Here is a 21,719-nt window from a genome sequence, read left to right as displayed (position 1 = left end):
ACTATATAAACAAACTCTCATCGCTTAAACTTTTCTTCACTTCAATCATCTCCACACTCAACGAAATGGCTCGAACCAAGCAGACGGCGAGAAAATCCACCGGAGGGAAAGCACCGAGGAAGCAGCTCGCGACCAAGGCGGCGAGGAAATCGGCTCCGGCCACCGGAGGAGTGAAGAAGCCACACAGGTTCCGCCCCGGAACAGTGGCGCTTCGTGAGATCAGAAAGTACCAGAAGAGCACCTGATCCGCAAGCTCCCCTTCCAGCGCCTGGTTCGCGAGATCGCTCAGGATTTCAAAACCGATCTGCGGTTCCAGAGCAGCGCCGTGGCGGCGCTCCAGGAGGCGGCGGAGGCGTACTTGGTTGGTCTGTTCGAGGACACTAACCTCTGCGCGATCCACGCGAAGAGGGTGACGATCATGCCTAAGGATATCCAGCTCGCGAGGAGGATCAGAGGCGAGAGAGCTTGAGGATTTAGGATTTTGCGTTTAAGTTGTTCGACGATTTGCCTCAATGAATATTTCAATCTTTTAATCTTCGTTTCTCTTTATTTATATATATATTGTTTTTTTAAGTTTGATCTGAAGCGTAATAGTGTAAACGCACCAATCGAGTTGGTTATTATCAAGGGTTTGTTTTTTACATCATGAAGTTTTATGCCCACTACATCGTGTAAGAAACAGACAACAATACCTTGTGGCTTTCAGAGAAGAACAGTACTTAAGTGGTTGCAGATATTGTCGCTTAAGTTATAGAATGGACTATCTAACACCATCAGCTAGCGATGAAAACTACAAGAGAGATCCACTGAAAACGTAATCATTCAGGGCTTGGAAAGACTAATAACTATTTATTCAGACCAACCGTAGAAGACACTCTATAGGCTTACCTTAAGATGGTATGTTGTCTTGGTGTTTTTGGGTTTTGATGGGCTTTCAGTTTTCGTTTAGTTAAGTTCAGGTTTATTGGTCTGTTTGTGGGAGTCTATGACTCTATACTATTATTATGGTTGCATGTAACATTTATATATTTGGCGCATTAGACGGGATATGCTATTTCCTCTCTTCTTCTGTTCTTTTTTTTTTTTTTCTGTCAAGATTTTTATATAGATTAATGATACCGGGCCAAGCCCAAATTACAAAATCCGAAGCCCAAACACTTAAACAAAAGGCACGAAGCCCAAAAGCCAAACCAACTACAGTCTAACCGCTATAAACGGACCGCGGCCCAAACCAATCAAGCCCAAACCGACGTCGGCTGGATCAAACGCGTCGAGGAGACTGGCTGCTGAACACGTGGAAGCATCTGCGCCATCGGATCGACACGCGTCGCACACCGTCTCTACCTGACCGTCTCTGCCTCGGGACGCCGTCGGAGCTATCAAACCATGCTTCGTTTCGCCGGATCTCATACCCCGCAACAAAACACCTTCCTTCCCGGTGGTCCTCCACCGAAAGCGTCATCGGACAAACCGCGCTCTCATCCGGACCACCCACTCTTCTCACACCACACCCTCAGCTAACTTCTCTTGTCGGCGGTCTCATAGACGGAGAGCTTCATCTTCTCCTAAGACCTCATCCGCACTATCTCGATTCCACCCGAGCCGACAAGAACAAAACCCTAACCGAACTTTCACCGCTAACACCCAAATTTTCTACGGGTACCAAACCGGCAGCATGGAGCTACTGTAGCCTCCACCCTCCGGAGACAAGACGGCGACGACGGAGCTAGGTAAGCCTCCCCCTCCCGAAGACAGAACCGACGGCGGCGGAGCAAAAAGAGCCTCCACCTTTCGGAATCGAACCTTGATCTAAACGAGCCGCCTCTCCTCCATCGAGAACCTTCCCACTACCGCGTCCTAACTCCACACAAACGACCACCATGCACCATGGATTAGGCCGGAGCCAGAGGTCGGACAAGGCGAAAATGGGGAGGGATACGAAGGAGATGCCTTAAGAAAGCTTTTATACGACAGAACCGCGGTTCCGGCGACGGCACGCGCGCAGACGCGCCGGCCGCTCACCGGAACCACAAGGAGATCTACTTTTCTTCTCTCTCTTCTCTCTCAGATTAATATTGGAACCACAATGATTTTTGACAAATAAACACTTTACCTTTTTTCTCTTCTTCTGTTCACTTGAATCATTTATACTTTTATTAAAATTGGAACACCAGAAAAAATCAGAATGCTTAGTTATTGAGATCTTTAGAGAAGAGATATTATTTTCCAGAAATAGTCCTTCAACATATTTGGTTGAATATGACGTAAACACTATCTCATCTTTATGGGTTGGGGGCTTTGGGGCATGTGCAATTCAATTTGAGTAAAGATCCATAAACAGTCGACTTATGTATTGTATTGCATAGGAAAATAATTTAAACCTGGAAAAGTAAGGGTGCACACTAGCTGCTGTGTACCCTATGAACTAACAAACATTTGATTTTCTACATACACACTTTTTAACTTTTAATTTAATTGTGGGTGCACATGCCCCCACACCTTTTAACCTGGCTTTGCCATTGATTGTAATTGTCGTTGGAGGTTGAAAAAGGGTTCTTAAACGTGGTTCATTAATCCTAATGTTGATTAATAAAGGCTGATTTGAGTTAATTGCGTTGTTGTTTCGTACTTGTTTGTACGATAGCGTGGTTTTTTTTTTGAAATTACGATAGCGTGGTTTTAGATGACAAGAACAAACGATAAATTGCCACAACGATAATAAAATCCAAAACAGGCTCTTGGACTGCCGAATAAATTTGGGACAAATGATATATTGTCTTGTCATTTGTCACTTCTTTTGTAATATCCATATTTTTAAAAGTTTAATGTTTTGATCCAAAAAAAAAAGTTTAATGCTTTCGAGTGGAAAGAACCAAATCGCAAAACAACAATGCATTCTCCAACATCCGTCGGTGTTACAAAAGAAAAAAAAGAAGATGCAAGTGCTCGAAAAGCGAAGATAAACTCTTGAAACAAGAGTTAAAAGTAAACATGTCAAGTGTCAGTCGTCAGGTGACTCATTTACCTGATTGACGTCAGTTCGACTTCTTAAGTCCAGTGATTATATGATCAATTCCTATGTTTATCTAATCAAACATCTCACACTGGCATATATATACCAGGGCTAAATCTTCTGAGGTTAATTGAGTAATAAATATTTTAGTCAATTTTAATATAACTTTTTTGATAATTTGAGTTATAAAAATATGTATACTATTTTCTCTTTAATTTAGAAGCAAAAGCAAATGTTTTCTTGACTGGTTTTCACCTATAGCATTCCAGAGAATTTGATATTCTTACTTAGACAACATAATTTTAAAAAAGAATCACATATGGTGGTTCGTATATTGTCCAAATTTGGTGGGAACCATGTGGAATATATAAGGCCAATGATGGGTGACGGAATGGGTAACAAGTTTAGCCCTTATGATCAATCCTTGTCGATGGTCGAATAGACGGGTAATTTGGCTTTGTCGCTTATTTAGAAGTTTATGTTTGTCCACTTAGGGTTCGTCTCAAAATTGAGTTAAATTACCACACATAGCAGGATGACATATCACAAATTTTAATTCCCTCATTGGTGAATCTTATATCAATTTGTAGGAGGAATACTCCGGTATAAGAGCTAGCAAGTCTTCAATTTGATATCAATATATGAAGATGTTATATTGGCAATAGTCATGTTATATAGTAGGTTTTGGAAATGGAGTTTATATTGGTAATAGCCGTATTAGTAGGTCTTGAATAGTAACATAAATCAAGCGGATAGGTAAACACACGAAATTAAAATAAAAGAACTCTAACAAAAGTGTCGATCCGATTCATATATGAGAAACTTATTGATTGTCGTTTACTAAATTATTAGCAATATTATTGTTTTAAGTATGCACGAGCATAAACATTAGATAGACAAAACTACAGATTAAAACTTTCTTAATACTTAAATAAGGTAAAATGACGAGTGAAAATCCAATGATTGGATACATGATCGTACGGAAGTTTCCTAGGCCTCCGTCTCATTGTTTTTCTAGCCTTTAAATGATCCAAATGAGTCAACATATTCAACCGCATGAATTTTAAAATTTCAAAACTATATATAACAATAAATTTATTAATCATGCATGAGAAGAATATTACTAAACATTCATATATTACGTAGCTGCATGAATTTAATTTTTTAGAACTATATATAACATTAAATTCATTAATCATGTGACAAAATAATAGTATTCGTATATTATATTTTGCAAATTGATAGATAATATATCAAGTAGAGCCAACATTTCTGAAACTTTCCATTACAAGTTTATAACTAACAGTCTCATTCTACAATCAAACCTATATACTTTAAGAAATATTTACGTCTCTACTCTATAATACTTTAGTTGTTAAAGCTCAGATATCAGTACACACGGATAAAACCATATGATATAAGTAATTGTCATTTTGACCAAAAAAAAAGTAATTGTCATTTATAATACTATAATAATCTTCTAAAGTGTGATAACGTCAATAATCTTAACAAAAGTACATATCACTTTCTTTTCACGACCATTTCTCTATATATATACCCCCATACCACCTAAACCATAAGAAACATATATTATCATCATTTTCCCACAGCTTGAAAAAAAAATGTCCTTCATCACAAGCCCTCACTGCCGCCGCCTCGCGGCAACCACCACAACCGCAGGCGTAGACTGCCATAAACAAGTCCGTTCATGGCGGCTCCTTCGCACCATCGTCCAACTTCTCATCCCATCATGCTACTGCACACTCGTAGATCCAAATGATAATCAAGAAGACAAATCTTATCGCCAAATAAAACCAAGAACCTCTTCCGCTACCACAAACTCCTCATCTTTCACCGGAACAATCTTTGGTTTCCGTCGTGGCAAAGTAAACTTCTGCATCCAAGCAACAAACGACTCCAAAACCCTAAATCCAATAATTGTCCTCTTAGAACTCACCGTCCCTACCGAGGTATTAGCCCGCGAAATGCGAGGTGGCGTGCTAAGAATCGCTCTTGAATCAAACGATGAGGATGGGTATGATTCACATCAAGATTATTCTTCTTTTTCACTTCTTACAACACCTTTATGGAACATGTATTGCAACGGTCGGAAAGTTGGGTTTGCTATCAAACGAGAGCCTTCAAAAACCGAGCTAGACGCGTTGAAGGTACTTACTCCGGTGACTGAAGGAGCCGGAGTCGTTAACGGTGAAGAGATCAACCGAGAGAAGAGTGATCATATGATGTACTTAAGAGCGAGTTTCAAACGAGTTTTTGGATCCTTTGATTCGGAATCTTTTCATGTCATCGACCCAAGCGGAGTTATCGGACAAGAACTAAGCATCTACTTTTTCAGATCGTCAAGAAAATGATCTTTGGATCATTGTGTTTACAGCATGGACGTGCACTTGCATACTATATTACTATATTGGGATTATTGAGACATTCTTGTGTGTTTTAGGTTTTTTTTTTCCCGAAATATTTTTTAGCTATGCTTAATTAGATGAAAATGTAATAAGCATAGCTTTTGATGATCTCAACTTTTGTATGTAGTAGTGTTGGCCATGTGTGTTCATGTGTTTCTTGTAGTGCAAAGCATTTTTAATAATTTTTATATATGTGTATATGTTTACATGCATTTGCTTTCTATTATTGTCAATAATTTGGGAGAATAAAGTTAAATAATTTCAGTTGGCCATTATTTTTATTGAATGTGTAGGCATACAATCAAACATGATAATTTTATATAACTAACAAGAAATTAATTATACATAAATTACATTTCGTAGATCGTTCTTAATTATAACATTATAAGAAGTTTTGTTTTGTTTTATGCAATTTTAAATGATGATCACAGGCGAACCAAGAAGTCATATGCTTGAATGTTTTCGTAAAAAGGTATACATATGTTTCTAAAAATCCACGCTTTTAGATAAATTATTTATATTTCAAAACAAGAAAATAATAGCATTTTCTCCCTTAAATAAAGAAAAACTCGTACGTGTGTTGAGGAGGTCAACTAGTGTCGACTTATTGGGAGAATAATAAGAGTCCACGAGGCGAATCCATCACTACAAGATCACTAACAACTTTCAACTAAAATATTAATTTACATACCAAAATATACGTATATTACAAAATAATTCATCCGTGACATTATACTTTTATTGTGTGCTTAGAGAAAATGGGAAGCTGGTTGTCATAGCCGTTGATGATTCCCTCTGTCTTTCCAATGTTCTTTTGTTTTTAGAAAGATCAATGTATCACAGCATTTTAGGTAGTAATATATAATTTTCACTAGATTTTGATCCGCGCAGGCGCGCGGGTGTATATTTTGAAAATATGTTAATATTTGTTTTTCATGTAATTATTAGGATTTGGAAAAATGAATCCGAGGAATATAACCGATACCGATCCAAAAATATAGTACCAAATCCGAACATAAATTGATTAAATATTCTAATTATTCAAAATTTTGTTATTTAGAGAACCGAATCTGATCCGAACCGAAGTATTTGGGTATCCGAATTTATCTAAAAATAGATTTATATACTTATATATATATTAATTATTTTTAGATTTAACGTATATAAAACATCAAAAATGATACTTTTAAATTGGTTTAAATACTTGAAAATATATATAGATAGTCAAAAGTAAATATATGAAATAGTTAAAGTATACTCAAATCACCAAAAATACTTAAAATAATTATTAATTCCGTATCCAAAATTTTAAATCAAGCCAATTGATATGTTAAACTTAAGTATTATGACATATGTTATTCAAATTTATATGTAATATATTATTTTATTTATACATTTTGAGAAATTTAAAATATATAATGATTTAAGACTTTAAAAATAATTTAAATTAGTTATCCAAACCCAAACCAAACCCACAAAGATCCAAATCGAACTCAAACCAAAATTTAGAAACATTCTAATAAGGCTGAAATCTTTGACCCCGAAAACCCGAAATACAAACTGATCAGAACCAAACCCGTATGGGTACCCAAAAGCCCATCCCTAGTCATTATTATATATCGTATTTTATCATCATATAATTAATCATATTTTATATGTACCATCATATAAGTAATCATATAATTAATAGTATTTTATACATACCATCATATAAATAATTACATATATTATATTTTTAAGACTTAATATGAAATATAAAAATCATAATTTGAGTTGGTATTTCAAATTGGGCTTTGTATTATATTTTTCTTATATATATTGACAATATTTTTTATAATGGTTATTGAAAAATAGTTTAGTAAAAATCCATTTTTGAATATATGTATATTTTTGAATCATTTTTTGATATAAATCAAATTTGAATTATTATTTTGATTTGAAATATGTATATAAAGTTTAAATTTTGTTTTATGGTTAGTTTAGAAAAAAAAAATTTAGGCAATTAGATTGACCCATTTTGGTATATTTTAAAAGTGGCCTAGATAACTTTCAATTTTTTAAAAAAACATTAGCCTATTTCAAACAAAAATATATTTTTTTTTAAAGACTTTAATCCATGTTTCCAAACACTCCAAATTTTTTAATAGTTCTATTCAAATCTCCAAACACTCTAATTTTGTACTTGAGTTTTAATAAGATAGATGTATTCAAACTGATAACATCAAAACGCTAAAAGCTCAAGCTCTTATATACTATTAGAATTAGCGTTTTGCTTGCCGCGGGAATAGTTGATGGGTAGATAAAATAAAATGGAAGTTGAATCTCTTTAACAATGGGCCTTCAAAACCAGGTGGAGGATTGAATACTTAAAGATGCAAGAGCAATGAAAACCAGGTGGAGGATTAAACCAGTTGAGATGTTTAACTTATATACTGATAACATTCTTGTCACTGAACACATAAACATCTCAACTCCTAGATTCGGGTTTACCCCTCTATATATTACTTAACATCCTCAATTTCTGATGTGATATACTTATCCCTAATACTCATTTTTGAGATGATGGTTCTTACGGCAAGAAATTTCAGAACTTTGATATTTATATTCGGTTGAGCGAGTTTAGTAAAATAGTTATACCCGGTTGAGAGGATTAAATAGAGAAGTTAAATTAATTAAGGGTTTACAGTTTATAGGATCTATGCTCTGATACCATGTCATATTCATGTTTTTAAGGGCTTCTAACTTAAAATCAATTGGTAGTACATGGAATGGCTGTAACCTTTTATATATTACTTACGGTCCATTTGAATTTTCGATGTGTGATACTTATCTCTAATGCAAACTTTTTTTACTTCTCGGTTATTTTTAGATGGATGTGCATATACATAAATGTATTGTGGAAGCCTTTTTAATCCAGTTGTTTCATCAAGGGTTCATGTTTTCAAACTGTGAAATCAAGGTTGTGAACTTCAGAGAAGACGATTTATTAACAATTATGTAGATTAACAGAAGCAACTTACATGAGATCTTCAACATGATGCAAGTGAAAATAATCAGAGGATCTTCATGAAGCGGTTGCAAGTAGTACAATTAGACGTGAATTCTCATAAATCATATGAATTGTCGGTTGTAGAATCGTTTAGATAATCATTCTCATAATTATAGTATTATAATAAATCAGTGTTACAAAAATGAATAAATATATCAAAATTCAAGAAAACCAAAAAAGTCAAAACAAAAATCTCCACTTATAGACTATAGCAGGAGGAACCTAGATGAAGAAACATCCCTTCACTTCTTCATTGTTGGCTCTCAAGGAGGTAACTACTTCAACTCAGGGACATCTTGAGTTGTCAGGAATAAGGTTAATGTTAGGAATGGTTTGGTGTATAGATGGTAGAGAAGATGTCTGAAGCTGAGGGATATCAGCATAGGCTAAAAACAAATTTGGAAAATCTTGAGAGTACTTAGGTCTACCGACCATATCATCATTAGGGTTCTTCTGGAGATCAAAAGAAAACTCCTTTGGAATTGTTTTTAAGGGACAAGGATGTCCTAGAACCTTGCTGTTGGTGGTGTTATTCATCATACGCACGTTATGATGAGAACCATAAGCCTCCTGCTGCTGCATCAACTGATTCTTCAACCTAGATTCTTGTACTGAAAGTAAAGCTGGGTGACCTTGCGTGGTAGATACGCAAGGATCATAAAGCCTCTGCTGCTGCATCCTCAAGTGATTTTGGTAATTGATAAGTTGGTTGGAATGTGATGCAGAGAGTGGGAGCTGTGAGAGAGTAGCATCGTCATGGTTATACAGATACAGAGAGCACTTGCTAGGGTTTGAGGGTTGCACTGTCTGATGAACCAAGTTTGTGTTCCTCTGTTTCTTTGCCTCTAGAACACGAATCCTTTCCTCCATAGTAGAGAGAGTCCCTTGTAAGGACAGAACAAGTTCATGGAGTTGGTCGGGAGAGTAATGATCAAGAACTGGATAGCAATCTGGATACTTGACGTTCTCAAACTCTCTCTTCGTCTTCTTCTTATTCTTCTTCAAGTTCTTATCGTTCTCTAACTTGCCCTCCAAGAAATCACGAAGATTAGAGCTCTTCTTGCGTTTGGTGGCCACCTTATACCTTAAGGCCATGTCTTTCACTACCTCTTTCTCCTTAGGCCATGTCTTCAAATCGCCGTTTGGTCCGTAGTAGATGACGCTAACCGCAACTTGACACAGGATAGAAAGCTCGGAAGCCTTCTTGAAGATTGTCTTTAGTCTATTGCTCAAACTGGTTGCAGCAAGTGAGTTAGAAGACGACGAAGAAGAAGCTCGCATGGTGAGTTCTCTTGATTCTCTAAGAAACTAGGGTTTTTCCTCTCTCTCAAAACAACACGTAGGAGAAGAATTATGAAAGTGAGAGAGAAACTTTGTGAGCTTGAATATGTTATATAGGTTTCTTGGAACCTACGGAAACACAAGCGTCTCTCTCTCTCGTCATTATTAAATCGCAAACTCAATGATTTATTTCCATATTTACTACATATTTTCTTAATTAATCTCTCGATCGTGTATATATATAAGCATATTTCCTTAATTAATCTTTCGATTGTATAGAAGAATATTTCCTTAACTAACGTCTCTTGTTTGTATAGAAGAACATTTCCTTAATTAATCTCTCGAAGATATAGAATAAAAAGGAAACTTCTTTTATCCGTATATTAGATCCCTTTTAAACGAATTACAACAAATATTTAGAGGAAAATAAAACTCAATTTAAAAATAAAAAGAGGTGCTGAGAGACTGAAAAATTAAACTCTGCATTTTAATTGGATTAAGCGTTTGGTTAACTATGAGTATTGAGTGTTAAAAACCCTAGGATTTTATATAAAATGAGTATGTCGTCCTTACATATGTATTCTGTACATGCATTAGTCAAACGTACAAGATTCGGGAAGGATAATAAAAGATTTCATGACGAATACATAACGCGTAAAATGTGGCAAAACTAAGATAAAATAATGGGCGTTCATACCGATAATGAAACTTCACCAATTATTAAGTACCCTTTATAAATCGTGTATGTGTGAAGCAGAGCCGTGCTCACCTTTGTTGGAAAAAGGCAACTGCCTTGGGCCCCCATTTTTCATTTAAAATTTAGGGCCCCATTTTTACTAAATATACATTCACTTAGGTTTTTATGAAATGCATAACTACAAATTTTATGAAAATTGTTAGAGGTGATTATGTTCATGTATATATTCCATATAAATATATGTTTCTTTACAACCTTTACAAAAAAAAAAATCTTAGATTTCATTTATCGATTTTGTTGTATGCACTCTTATGATTTTCTGCATTTTGTTCTTAACTCATTAATTTAAAATTTAGTTCATATTTTTATAAATATAGTTATATGATTTATATGAGTTACAGTAGGATTGAAAAATTTACAAAATATACTTAAAATCTGAAAGTTCAGTATAAAACAAAAAAATGAAATATTATAATTAATACTTATAATAGTATTTTTAAACACCAAAAATCAGAAAATAATTATAGAAAATGAATTTTTTACTGCTAATATTTTAACCTCTCTATAATTATTTTATTTTGATTTTTGTAAAGAGTTATTCTTGCCTTAGGCCCCTCAAATGGTAGGCACGGCACTGGTGTGAAGTGTGAACCCCCAAAACCAGCATTGAAATTAGGTTGTTAATTATTGATAATTACACGAATGTAGGGTCGTTTTGTCTGAAGATCCCCAATTAGTAAACGCCAGCTATATATATTTATTACTAAAACACTTCTCAGATTATCTAATTCTTATACGTTTAGTCTCTACTCTCCATCTAGCTAGGGGTACATTTTTAACTCTGAACAAACTTATTACTAAATCCATCCAAAAGGTTATTAGATATCCATTAATAACTTAACTTGATGCATTAGCCTCCCAACTTTTTTTTCGTTTAGTTTGATTGATAAAGAGAGAGAGTAGAGACTATGATGTTTCAACAAGAGTATCCATATGACTTCTCACTCATGAAAACATCATCAATCTACGAAGTCTTGGATTACTCCATAGCAGAACAACATTCTCATCCAACGGAAAATCTATCTTCTCTACAAGCACAAGGTGGTTTTAGTCAAGAACCGCCGCGGAAGAAAAGGAAGAGGAGGAGAACGAGAAGTGAACAAAAGATAGAAGAGAAAGAGAACCAAAGGATGAATCACATCGCCGTCGAGCGTAACCGGAGAAGGCAGATGAATCATTTTCTCTCCATTCTCAAAGCTATGATGCCTCTCTTTTATTCTCGGCGTGTAAGATTATCTCTTTTTACCACACACATATATATAGCTCCAATCTCTTTTAGCTTAATAGTTATATGTTGGGTGTATAAGACATCAGCAAAGGCTAAGCAATTTAGATATACTGATTCTGTTACAAGTGATAATATCAAGTCCATGCATGCGTTTAGACAAGTTATATGATCAGTCAAGTACATATGTTTAGACAACCAATAAAAAAACACGACGTCAAATTTTTTTTTTTTTTGTTTCCCTTTTGGAAACTTATTTCCAATATTTTTACAATTTAAAATACTCTATACAAAAATATAATGGAAATTGAAAGATGTTATTATCTTGAAAAACTTTGAAATATAGTTAATTAATTTATTTAATATATTAACTATTTATTTTATTAATTTTATATAGCTTTGGTTATATAGTAAAGTAATTAGCCCAATTAGCTAACTTGTCTTCTTGCTTTTGTTAATAGAGTGACCAAGCATCAATCATAGAAGGGACTATAAACTATCTAAAGAAGCAAGAACAACTTCTTCAATCATTCGAGGCCCAATTAAAACCCACGAAACCTAATCAATCGATAAACATATTATCCAACTTCTTCAACTTCCCTCAATACTCCACCGCCACCGCTTGCGCCTCGAGCCGCCACCACCACAACGGACTTGCGGTGGTGGCTAACGTGGAAGTTACTATGGTCGAAATGCATGCTAACATTAAGGTGTTAACAAAGACTCGCCGAAGATTGTTGTTCAAGATGATCAATGAGTTTGACTCCTTAGGTTTAACTATATTTCATCCAGTGGCGGAGCCAGTGTGCTATGAGGGGTGTCAATTGACCCATGTCAATTTTTGCAAAACCAAAAATTTACTTGTATTTTCAAAGAAAAATCTGGTGAATTTAGTCTATTGACCCTTGCAAAATACATTTGTTATCATATTGACCCCTCTAAAATAAAATTTTACCTCCGCCACTGATTTCATCTCAACCTCACAACTTCCAGTAACATGTCTCTTTTCACTTTTAGCGTCAAGGTAAATTGTTTTCTTCCTCATTTTTGGGGGAAATTTATATTTAATTAATGATTAATATATATTATATTCAAGCTTAATCAACTATATATATGATAAAATACATATCTAACTATGCACGTTATTATTCTCTGGATTAGGTAGATGAAGACTGTCGCTTAACGACTACAGCTAATGAGATCGCAGATGCGGTGCATGAAGTCGTTAGCAGAATTCACAAGGGACACTGACCTTTTTGGTAAAGGCCAAAAGAGAAGAAAAATGAACTTTGTTTACGTTAACTTTGGACTTCTATCTTCTATAAATTTACTATAGATTATATTTCTGGTTTACCTATCTCGATTTACACACGGAGAAATTTAGAAAAGAAACAAAAACTTGCGTATAAAATATGTAAAAGAAAGTTTCATATTTACAATAAATATACATGTTGCTAAAGGTTTTTTAAGAGTCCATACTTTCATTTTTGTATTGTGCAGCGGCCAAATTTAAGCCTATTAAGAACATAATTAACGGGAGAGGAGTTATTTAAGAAACGGTTCTTAGTTTCCTTAGTTAAAAATTAAGAGACGGTTTTTTATATTCTTTTAAGAATTTCATCCTAAAACCCTCGTTAATCATGTTATAAGGTTTACAAGATGAGCCTTTTTCTCAGGCAAAATATGGGCCTTCAAACTTAGGAGAGTTTAACGGGACGCGGGTGAAATATTCAATTTGTGATTGCCTGAATCTTGATTCCTCGAGAATAACGGTAATATTATAGAAAGGTCGAGTACAGTAATACTACTAGATTAAGAACTACCCTCTTTCAGCTCTTCTGCCATTAAACGATAAACCTGAGGAATTTATTCAATATTAACAAATCGTACATTTCATTTTTTCGTTTATACATTTCATGTTATTGATATTGCCATATGGGTAAATGTGGCGATTTAGAAAAGAAAAGACATTTGAATAAAATGTATTTGGTACAAGTAAAAAAGCAAAGAATAAAGGTATTTTTGGTAAAGTTAACTTTTGCATATTTTTATAGAACTAGAAATGTTTTTTTATATGATGGGTTGAAGACGGTATATTCAGGCCTTTTTTAATATGATGGGTTGATCATTTGTGTCGTGATCAATGTTCTAGAAGACAAAAAACATCAAGAATGTAGTGGAATTAGTTGCTTTCATAGGATAACCAGCTCATCAACTAAACTCCGTATAGAAGATTATTTAATTCTTGATTTATAGAAACACCAATCCTCTTTTAGGCTTTTCCATTTCAAGATTTTAGATGGATATATACACAAAATCATCATGTTAAACATATGTATATTCGAGAGAAGAGAGAGAAAGTAGATCTGGTTCCGGTGAGCGGTCGGCGCGTCGGCGCGCGTGCCGTCACCGGAACCGCTTGTCCTTCCTTGTCCGTTTAAGCAGTCCGTTTTTTGGCTCTCTCCCCTTGATTCGCCTTGCCGGAGTTCTGGTTTAGCTCTCATCCGGAGGCGCTAGCTCGAGGAGTGAACCGCCATCTACGGTGGATGGGTTGCTGGAGTGAAGGCGCAGTCGCGTGGAGGGGTAAAGTGTGGTGAAGTTATACTCCGGGAGGTGGAGGCTACTAAAGCTCCGTCGCCGCCGGTCAAGTCTCCGGGAGGTGTTTGGCTTCTTCAGCAAGCCTCGTCGGTCCTGTCTCCGGGGGGTGAAGGCGTACTTAGCCTTGCGTCGCCGGTTCTAGTGGGGTAAAGTGGTGTTCTCGGTTTTGGATCGAACATAGTGTTGGATCGATGAGTTCTGTGGTTCGTGGCTTTCACAAGGCGGATGAGGGCTCGAAGAGATCGAGGCGGCTCTCCGTAGAAAGGTCAGTAAACGGAAGAAAAGAGGTTTCGGTGGAGGCTCTCCGGTTTTGAGCTCCGCCGTAACGAGGGTTTCGGTGGTGGGGTTTGGGGCTTCTCGCTTCGCCGACGGTCAGGTCGAGGTATAGGTTGACGCGTGGCGCGCTGAGAAGGAGATTACAACACGTGTCCCGCCTCCTTGACGAGTGGGTCATAAGGGGAAGTCCGGCCCGTTGAGTTTGTGGCGATTGGTGTGGGCTTTAGGCCCGTCTTGTGTTTTAAATTTTGCCCAGCGTTTTGTGGGCCTTAGTATTGTAATTTGTTTCTGGTGTTGGGCCAGCCTTGTTGGGCTTAGTCCCCTGAATTTTAATTAAAAATAACTTTGACGGAAAAAAAAAAAAAACATATGTATATTTTTACTAGATACTACTGCCGCAGTAGAATGGCATTTTGTAGCAAATGGGCAAAATCGTTACAGAGACAGCTATCTCATCAAAGCTATGTGGCCTTTCTCATTACCCGATTTTTAAAATATTCTGCAGCTTGTGAATATCATTTGTCCACCACACTCTCTCTCTCTATAACATTATAAACCACACTAAAATAAATACATGTTTGTGTGTGCGCAACTATTAATCTATAAATGTATATACGTTATCGGATAACGAGCAACAAAAAATATTCAGCATGCTACTTTCTTTGGATATCGCATATACTACTTTTATATCCTGATGAGTTTAGATATATGATGGGGTTTTAAACTTTCCACAATACGTAATCTAAATATATGACAACAGGAAACCGATAATTTTTTTTTTTTTTTTTGTAACTGAGGAAACCGATAATTTTTCAAAGACGAAAAACACACTAATATTGTTACTAGTATATATATAACTTGTGCATCGAATTAACAATATAAATTAATAAAAATGCTGACCCACATTGATACCTATTAAAAATCTTGTGGTTAAAGCAAATCAATTTGCATGGCCACCTACTGGACCGACTTCTTCAACTTTTTATATAATATTTCTTTACGTGTATCTGCTGTCTATAACACCCATGACCCATGTCTATATCGTATTAATATGAATGGTTGGCCCAGCGTATTAATACTACGATTGATTATGACATTTTAATTGTATTTTATAATTTACTCTATATTTTATTATAAAATAGAATAATTTTACCACAGAATTGTATTTGTTTTAATGGTGTATTTTATAATAGAGTGAAATATAGAAAAATATTGTTTTTTTATTCCAAGTATAGAGTAAATAAACAACATTCATTTATATTCCAATCTATTATAGAATAATTCTACTAAAGCATTTCCAATGAAAATCTATTTTTTCTTCTAAAACAGAATAATTTTATTATAGAGTAATTTTTACTCCAATAGAATGTACTGTTACTCTATTATAAAGTGTAATATAGAGAAATATTATATTTTTACTTTATATTTAAAGTGAAAAAGTGACATTCTTTTATATTTCACTCTATAATAAAGTATCACTATTAAAACAGAAATTACTCTATAATATAGTTATTGTATTTTAATGTAAACTAGATTCTGACCCGCTCTTCAAAGAGCGGGTATATTTTCTATTTTACATTTTTTTAAACTAATTTTTCTATTTGTGTGTTTTAATCGTATTTGTATTTTTTATAATTATATTTCTGTAAAATATTTTTTTAAGTGATTAGTAAAATATTTTAATAATTGTATTAAAATAGTAGGACAAAACATATATTAATAGATCATGTTCCTAATTTAATATAATAGATGAGTTAATATGTTTGTTTAAATAATTTATTAGTTGATGAATATTTTGCATGTTCCTTGAAATAATCTGCAAAAATTTGTAACCACAAAAAAATTTAATGTCTGATTGAAGCTTAATAAAATTGTAAGGATATTTTTTTATTTGTAAAATTTATTACAGTTAATTTTCTTGCTAATAAAAGGCTAAAAATAAAAATCAAAATATTTTCTCATCTAAAGATGACATCGTATTGGGTTTAAGATGGGACGATGTTGTTCTGAAGTCATATCATTATCTTCATTATTGCAATTGAAATGTTTTTTTATTGGGTAGTTTTTTTTTTTTGTGAAATAATATAGCATTAGTTGTATCGTAAAAGGGCGTGGACTGCAGAAAACTATTACCTATATAGAATCCGTAACTTGTGGTAAGTCACTGAGCAGTTTTAGTTTACAAAAAAATGGATCCCGATTATTTAGGAATTTATAATAGAAGTTACTCAAATATGAACCAAGCGTACAAACTACAAAGTAGTTCTTGTTATATAACTAAATAAATATATTTAAAAATAGGTTCAGTGGTAAAAACAGTTGGACACAACATATATCAATGGGTCATGATCCTAATTTAATAGTATAGATTATAGAAAAAAATATTTCATTAGAAATGGTCTTATAATTAAAGTTAACCATTGGAACAAAACCAACTCTATAATAAAAATTATTTTATTTCAGTGGAAAATATAAAAAATATTATTGAACCCTATTTCGACCAACCTGAATCTCTAATTTACTCTTTTTCATCGTATCATCAAACAGTCCAAACAAATAATAAAGTATACAAGTGAAAACGAAGTAGTAAATTCATATTTTGGAAGTCCAAAATTTTTGTTAATATTTTTTTAAAAAAATATAGAGTCACGGTTTAACGTTACTATTGCAGCATCACTACGTTAACAATGGAGTATGTATCATTTCTCAATTTACGTTAAACTACTGTTAGCTATTTTGTTAGTTTATCAATCACACTCTATACTATTAAAACGGTATGACTATATAAAACAACATTTAGTCATACCACATATTATTAATGTCACTGAACATATAGTTTCATTAAAGATAACTACATATAATAATATCACCCTGATATTTATGTTTACAAATACCAATTAATCTTACAAATTTGTTTCCAAATAACTTAAAAATCTGAGTCCCCTTTTTATATATATATATTTTTTTAGTTTACAAAGTATTTGAACTGAAACATCAAGATATTGAGTTGTTCATAGTATAGTGGTTTCGCGCAGTCTAATCACATCAAAATCTGTAATGCCCTTAATAATTTCAAGGTCTGATTTTTTGTTGACAACTTTTCAGAATTATTTACTAAATAATTCATTTGATTAAATTAATTTTATATTTAGCAAAAAAAACATCAAGATATATAATTAAAATTTATTTTCATTAGTTAAAAGATACTCAATCTATTTCATAATATAAGCTATTATAAATAAAAGCACAAAGGTTAAAAAGTTATATTTTAAAAAAAAAATATTCAATAGATAAATTAGATGTATTTGAACTAATCATAAATAAATCTTCATAATTTGATTAGTTACACTATCTAATAAACGCAACTAATATTTAAAAACAAAATAATTTTTCTAAAATATTCTCTCCATTCTTAATGATGAAATGTTAGAATATTCATGCATATGAAATATCATAAATATTTATATTTAAATTTATTATTTATTTATACTATACACTTTCTAATTTCTAGTACCTAACAACCAATGATATTTAGTTAATTTAAATATTTTCAACTAATGTTTCTTAAAAATATACAACTTTTAATATTAATTTCTAAAATACCTTAGAATCTTGAAAATCCATTTTTATTTAAAACAGAGGGGGTAATTTATATTGTATGATAAAAGGGAGTATTTATAACTAAATTGATGGGTTGTTTTCTTTTAAAAGAAACTATAGAAAATAGAAACTAATGATTATACCGTCTGGTTTAATGAATCTTTAGAATTCGATGCCGGCTCCAAATGTAGCCGAGCTGAAAAACACCATCAACTCGTCAAGATCCTGAAACAGACTCGCATGAAAAAACCGGCTATAGAGCCGGTGTAAAACATCAACCATTGTAAATTGCTGTAAATTGTTTTCGCTTTTAAAAATTTATATTAAAATGAACATTCCAACAAAAAAATATATTGAAATAAACTCAAGATATCTCCAACACTTCCCCTAGGGTTAAGCTGTCTTCTTATTTAAAACCCGGAGAGGGACCTTGAGAGCATCTCCCTCTCTCCCACTCTGTTCTCTTTATTGTAAATTCTAATTTTTATATTTCCTTGATCGAGAAAATTCTATGGTTAAAGAGTTTAATATTTTTCTTGGGAGGTGTTAGATGAATCTTTCTTAGGTAAATTGGTTAACTCTGTTCAATTATCTGTTTCCATCTTTGGATGGATAATTGTAGACACAGCGCCAAAATCCTTCGGAGATGATCGTATCTTCCAGCAATATTACTACATGTATTGGTCGTAGATAGATCCTCATCGTTCGTTACTACTCACACTGATCTAGGCCCTCTAATCTTTCGATCTTCGTAAGTAGTTCTTGATCTCAATAGTTCCCGACCAAACAAGATGAAGAGATCACGAGGAAGCTCGGATTCTTTATCCGGTTTCTTACCAATTTGCCACTCTACAGCAGGTAAAAAACATGTTAGTTGTATATCTGTTTTTTTTGAGGTTACCGTCAATTATCTTATTAAGGTTTTTTATTTTGAAATTGCAGTTCTGTATAGGATATCTGGATGTTGATTAGTGATTTGATTTAATTTATATTAATGAAAATGTAGAATTAGCTAGAGGTACAAGTCGAGTGTTTATTTATAATTATTTATTATTTAAAACTGGCAAAGATGTGTTTTCTGACAATTCATATTATCGAGACGTTATCCTGTCAGGGTTTTTGAAATTTAGTGTAATTCATGACAGCATATTATAAATATTCCAAATTTGATTTAAATTATCCGTTCAGATCGATATATACGTTTTTTTAATGCACTACCGTGATTAATGATTTTATCAGACAAACAACTAAGTCCACGACCAACAGCCACCGGCTTTCTCTACCCCGGCGGCGCCGGAGACTACTCCCAGATGTTCGACGGTCTAGAAGAAGACGGAAGTCTAGAGGACATCGGCGTTGGACACGCGTCGTCTACGGCAGCAGCGGAGAAAAAACGGCGGTTGAGTGTAGTGCAAGTGAAAGCGTTAGAAAAGAATTTCGAGATTGATAACAAGTTAGAGCCCGAGAGGAAAGTGAAGCTGGCTCAAGAGCTTGGGCTGCAACCTCGACAAGTGGCGATCTGGTTTCAGAACCGCCGTGCTCGGTGGAAGACAAAGCAGCTCGAACGTGATTACGGCGTTCTTAAGTCAAACTTTGATTCACTCAAACGCAGCCGCGACTCGCTTCAACGTGATAACGATTCTCTTCTTGCAGAGGTATACAACTTCGTATTTTAATATTTTGGCACTTCGGTACGAGAGTATAAACTCGAACGTTTTAGGCACCCACCCACAAACGCATGTTAATATAAGAAACGAACGAATAAGACATTATTATATCATTTAAAATGTACATATACTAAAAAGGATCAACTTAATTGTTTGTTTACATTTGTGTATATATTAGAACTTTTATATTTTAAGGAATCCACAAGTCTTAAGTACTGTAGAATATATAAAAAAAAACTGAATAAAATTTATAGTTTCTAAATGTTGAGAACTTGATAATTATAACTCATAATTTCATGTTTATTGATTAGATTACACGAATGGAAATAAAAATAATAAACTACACTCTACAACAAAATTAACTTATGATTTATTAAATATTGCATTTCCGCAGATTAAAGAGCTGAGAGCAAAACTTGACGTGGAAGGGACATGCGGAAACAATGGTAACGCGGTGACAGAAGAAACCGGCGTTGTAAAACCGGTGGAAACGGTGGCGTTTCAGACGGTGATTGCTAATAACGAAGTCTTAGAGCTAAGCCAGTGTCCTCCACTGCCTGGGGAAGCTCCGGCATCGGAGCTCGCATACGAGATGTTTAGCATTTTCCCACGTACGGAAAGCTTCAGAGAAGATCCAGCCGACAGTAGCGACTCAAGCGCTGTTTTGAACGAAGAATATAGTCCCACGGCGGCGGCGGCGACAGCGGTTGAGATGTCGACGATGGGATGTTTTGGGCAGTTTGTGAAAATGGAAGAGCATGAAGATCTTTTTAGTGGAGAGGAAGCTTGCAAGTTGTTTGCGGATAATGAGCAGTGGTTTTGCTCTGGTCAGTGGAGTTCCTAAAGCTAAAAGACAATGCTGAGAATAAAACTGAAACTATGAACAATGAGGGACGTTTGTGAAAACATTTCTGGAGGGAAAACGTTTTAAACTGAAAATCGCATGCGGTTTCATGCACGTCGGCAGTGTATCCTTGCAGGTTAAGGTTGAAGAGAGAGAGGACAAAAAAAAACTCTGAAATAAAATAATTTAAATAACCAAATTATGTGAAGATGAAATTTTTTTTTGAAGTTTATATTAATACTTAGAATTATTGCGTCGTTGAATGTAGTGATAAAAAAAAGCTTTAAATCCCGAAGGGATCTAGCAATTGCATGCAAATGGTCATTACTTAAGATGGTGAGTCTTGTGACAAGAATTTCGAAAATATGTTTGTTGGGTAATCTATTTGTTGAGTCGTTATATACAACTTTTGATAAATAAAACTGCTTGCTGCAGAAAAGATCTTTAATTGAACTTAGATGGTGAAGTGTTGGTAACAACGTTACAATATTCAAAACCACATAACACAAAAAATGCATAGTATTTTTCATTATTTTGAAAATTTCCGAGTGATAAGAACATGAAAAGCCGAGCCACCTAATTGGATCTCCCTAAATATCCGTGTTTGTTTCTAGCCGTTCCTTTTTCTCCTTTTGTTACTTGCTTTTATAATTTAAAGCATTTTGAGCTTTTTGCTTAGAAATATAAAAAAAAAATTATCAATCTTAGAAATATAAAACTTGAATCCTTATTTTAAGAAGAAAAAATTACAGGAATGAAAAAGAAAATTATTATAACGTAATTTAACCTTCTATCGGTCGTTCTAGTATTCACCCAAGAGGCCAAGAGTCATTGTAATAGTATTAAATTCGTGTGGTGGTGTGTATTTTTCATTTATCTATCGGTCGTCTTCGACGTTGTTTTCTGAAATTCATATTTTATCAATTGATAAGATTACAAAATTTGGTGTTTCAAAAAAAAAAGATTAAATTTTTCGTAGTAAA

At 34.0% G+C, this 21,719-nt stretch overlaps 4 protein-coding genes and 1 pseudogene across 4 annotated transcripts; 4 read left to right on the top strand and 1 right to left on the bottom strand.

The window, feature by feature from the left end:
• The first annotated feature begins 11 nt into the window (after window positions 1–11).
• Window positions 12–641, top strand: LOC103855297 (annotated as a pseudogene).
• A 245-nt stretch (window positions 642–886) lies between these two features.
• On the top strand, window positions 887–5,619 carry LOC103855296 (protein MIZU-KUSSEI 1). Its single transcript, XM_033285891.1, has one exon. The coding sequence runs from the start codon at window positions 4,636–4,638 to the stop codon at window positions 5,383–5,385; it is 750 nt and encodes a 249-aa protein (XP_033141782.1). The 5' UTR covers window positions 887–4,635; the 3' UTR covers window positions 5,386–5,619.
• A 1,769-nt stretch (window positions 5,620–7,388) lies between these two features.
• Window positions 7,389–10,825, bottom strand: LOC103855295 (agamous-like MADS-box protein AGL75). Its single transcript, XM_033285890.1, has one exon. The coding sequence runs from the start codon at window positions 9,767–9,769 to the stop codon at window positions 8,774–8,776; it is 996 nt and encodes a 331-aa protein (XP_033141781.1). The 5' UTR covers window positions 9,770–10,825; the 3' UTR covers window positions 7,389–8,773.
• A 302-nt stretch (window positions 10,826–11,127) lies between these two features.
• LOC103855294 (transcription factor bHLH99) lies at window positions 11,128–13,225 on the top strand. Its single transcript, XM_018656671.2, has 4 exons — window positions 11,128–11,752; window positions 12,213–12,534; window positions 12,720–12,775; window positions 12,913–13,225. The coding sequence occupies exons 1-4, from the start codon at window positions 11,435–11,437 to the stop codon at window positions 13,000–13,002; spliced, it is 786 nt and encodes a 261-aa protein (XP_018512187.1). The 5' UTR covers window positions 11,128–11,434; the 3' UTR covers window positions 13,003–13,225.
• Window positions 13,226–18,603: 5,378 nt separating this feature from the next.
• Window positions 18,604–21,063, top strand: LOC103855293 (homeobox-leucine zipper protein ATHB-5). The gene is made up of 3 exons (XM_009132258.3): window positions 18,604–19,083; window positions 19,465–19,880; window positions 20,287–21,063. The coding sequence occupies exons 1-3, from the start codon at window positions 19,017–19,019 to the stop codon at window positions 20,734–20,736; spliced, it is 933 nt and encodes a 310-aa protein (XP_009130506.1). The 5' UTR covers window positions 18,604–19,016; the 3' UTR covers window positions 20,737–21,063.
• Window positions 21,064–21,719: the final 656 nt, after the last annotated feature.

The sequence above is a fragment of the Brassica rapa genome, chromosome A02, assembly GCF_000309985.2.
Source record: "Brassica rapa cultivar Chiifu-401-42 chromosome A02, CAAS_Brap_v3.01, whole genome shotgun sequence".
Lineage (NCBI taxonomy): Eukaryota > Viridiplantae > Streptophyta > Magnoliopsida > Brassicales > Brassicaceae > Brassica > Brassica rapa.
The sequence above is the reverse complement of the archived record's forward strand: the minus strand, read 5'-3'. Positions and strand labels throughout refer to the sequence as shown.

Bases quoted from the DNA above. Each gene is read 5' to 3' on its own strand.
- LOC103855296 (XM_033285891.1), top strand. From the start codon at position 4,636: ATGTCCTTCATCACAAGCCCTCACTGCCGCCGCCTCGCGGCAACCACC.
- LOC103855295 (XM_033285890.1), bottom strand. From the start codon at position 9,769: ATGCGAGCTTCTTCTTCGTCGTCTTCTAACTCACTTGCTGCAACCAGT.
- LOC103855294 (XM_018656671.2), top strand. From the start codon at position 11,435: ATGATGTTTCAACAAGAGTATCCATATGACTTCTCACTCATGAAAACA. The intron at 11,753-12,212 runs GTAAGATTATCT...TTTTGTTAATAG, and splicing joins CTCTCTTTTATTCTCGGCGT to AGTGACCAAGCATCAATCAT. The intron at 12,535-12,719 runs TTCATCCAGTGG...TCCGCCACTGAT, and splicing joins CTCCTTAGGTTTAACTATAT to TTCATCTCAACCTCACAACT.
- LOC103855293 (XM_009132258.3), top strand. From the start codon at position 19,017: ATGAAGAGATCACGAGGAAGCTCGGATTCTTTATCCGGTTTCTTACCA. The intron at 19,084-19,464 runs GTAAAAAACATG...TGATTTTATCAG, and splicing joins AATTTGCCACTCTACAGCAG to ACAAACAACTAAGTCCACGA. The intron at 19,881-20,286 runs GTATACAACTTC...GCATTTCCGCAG, and splicing joins ACGATTCTCTTCTTGCAGAG to ATTAAAGAGCTGAGAGCAAA.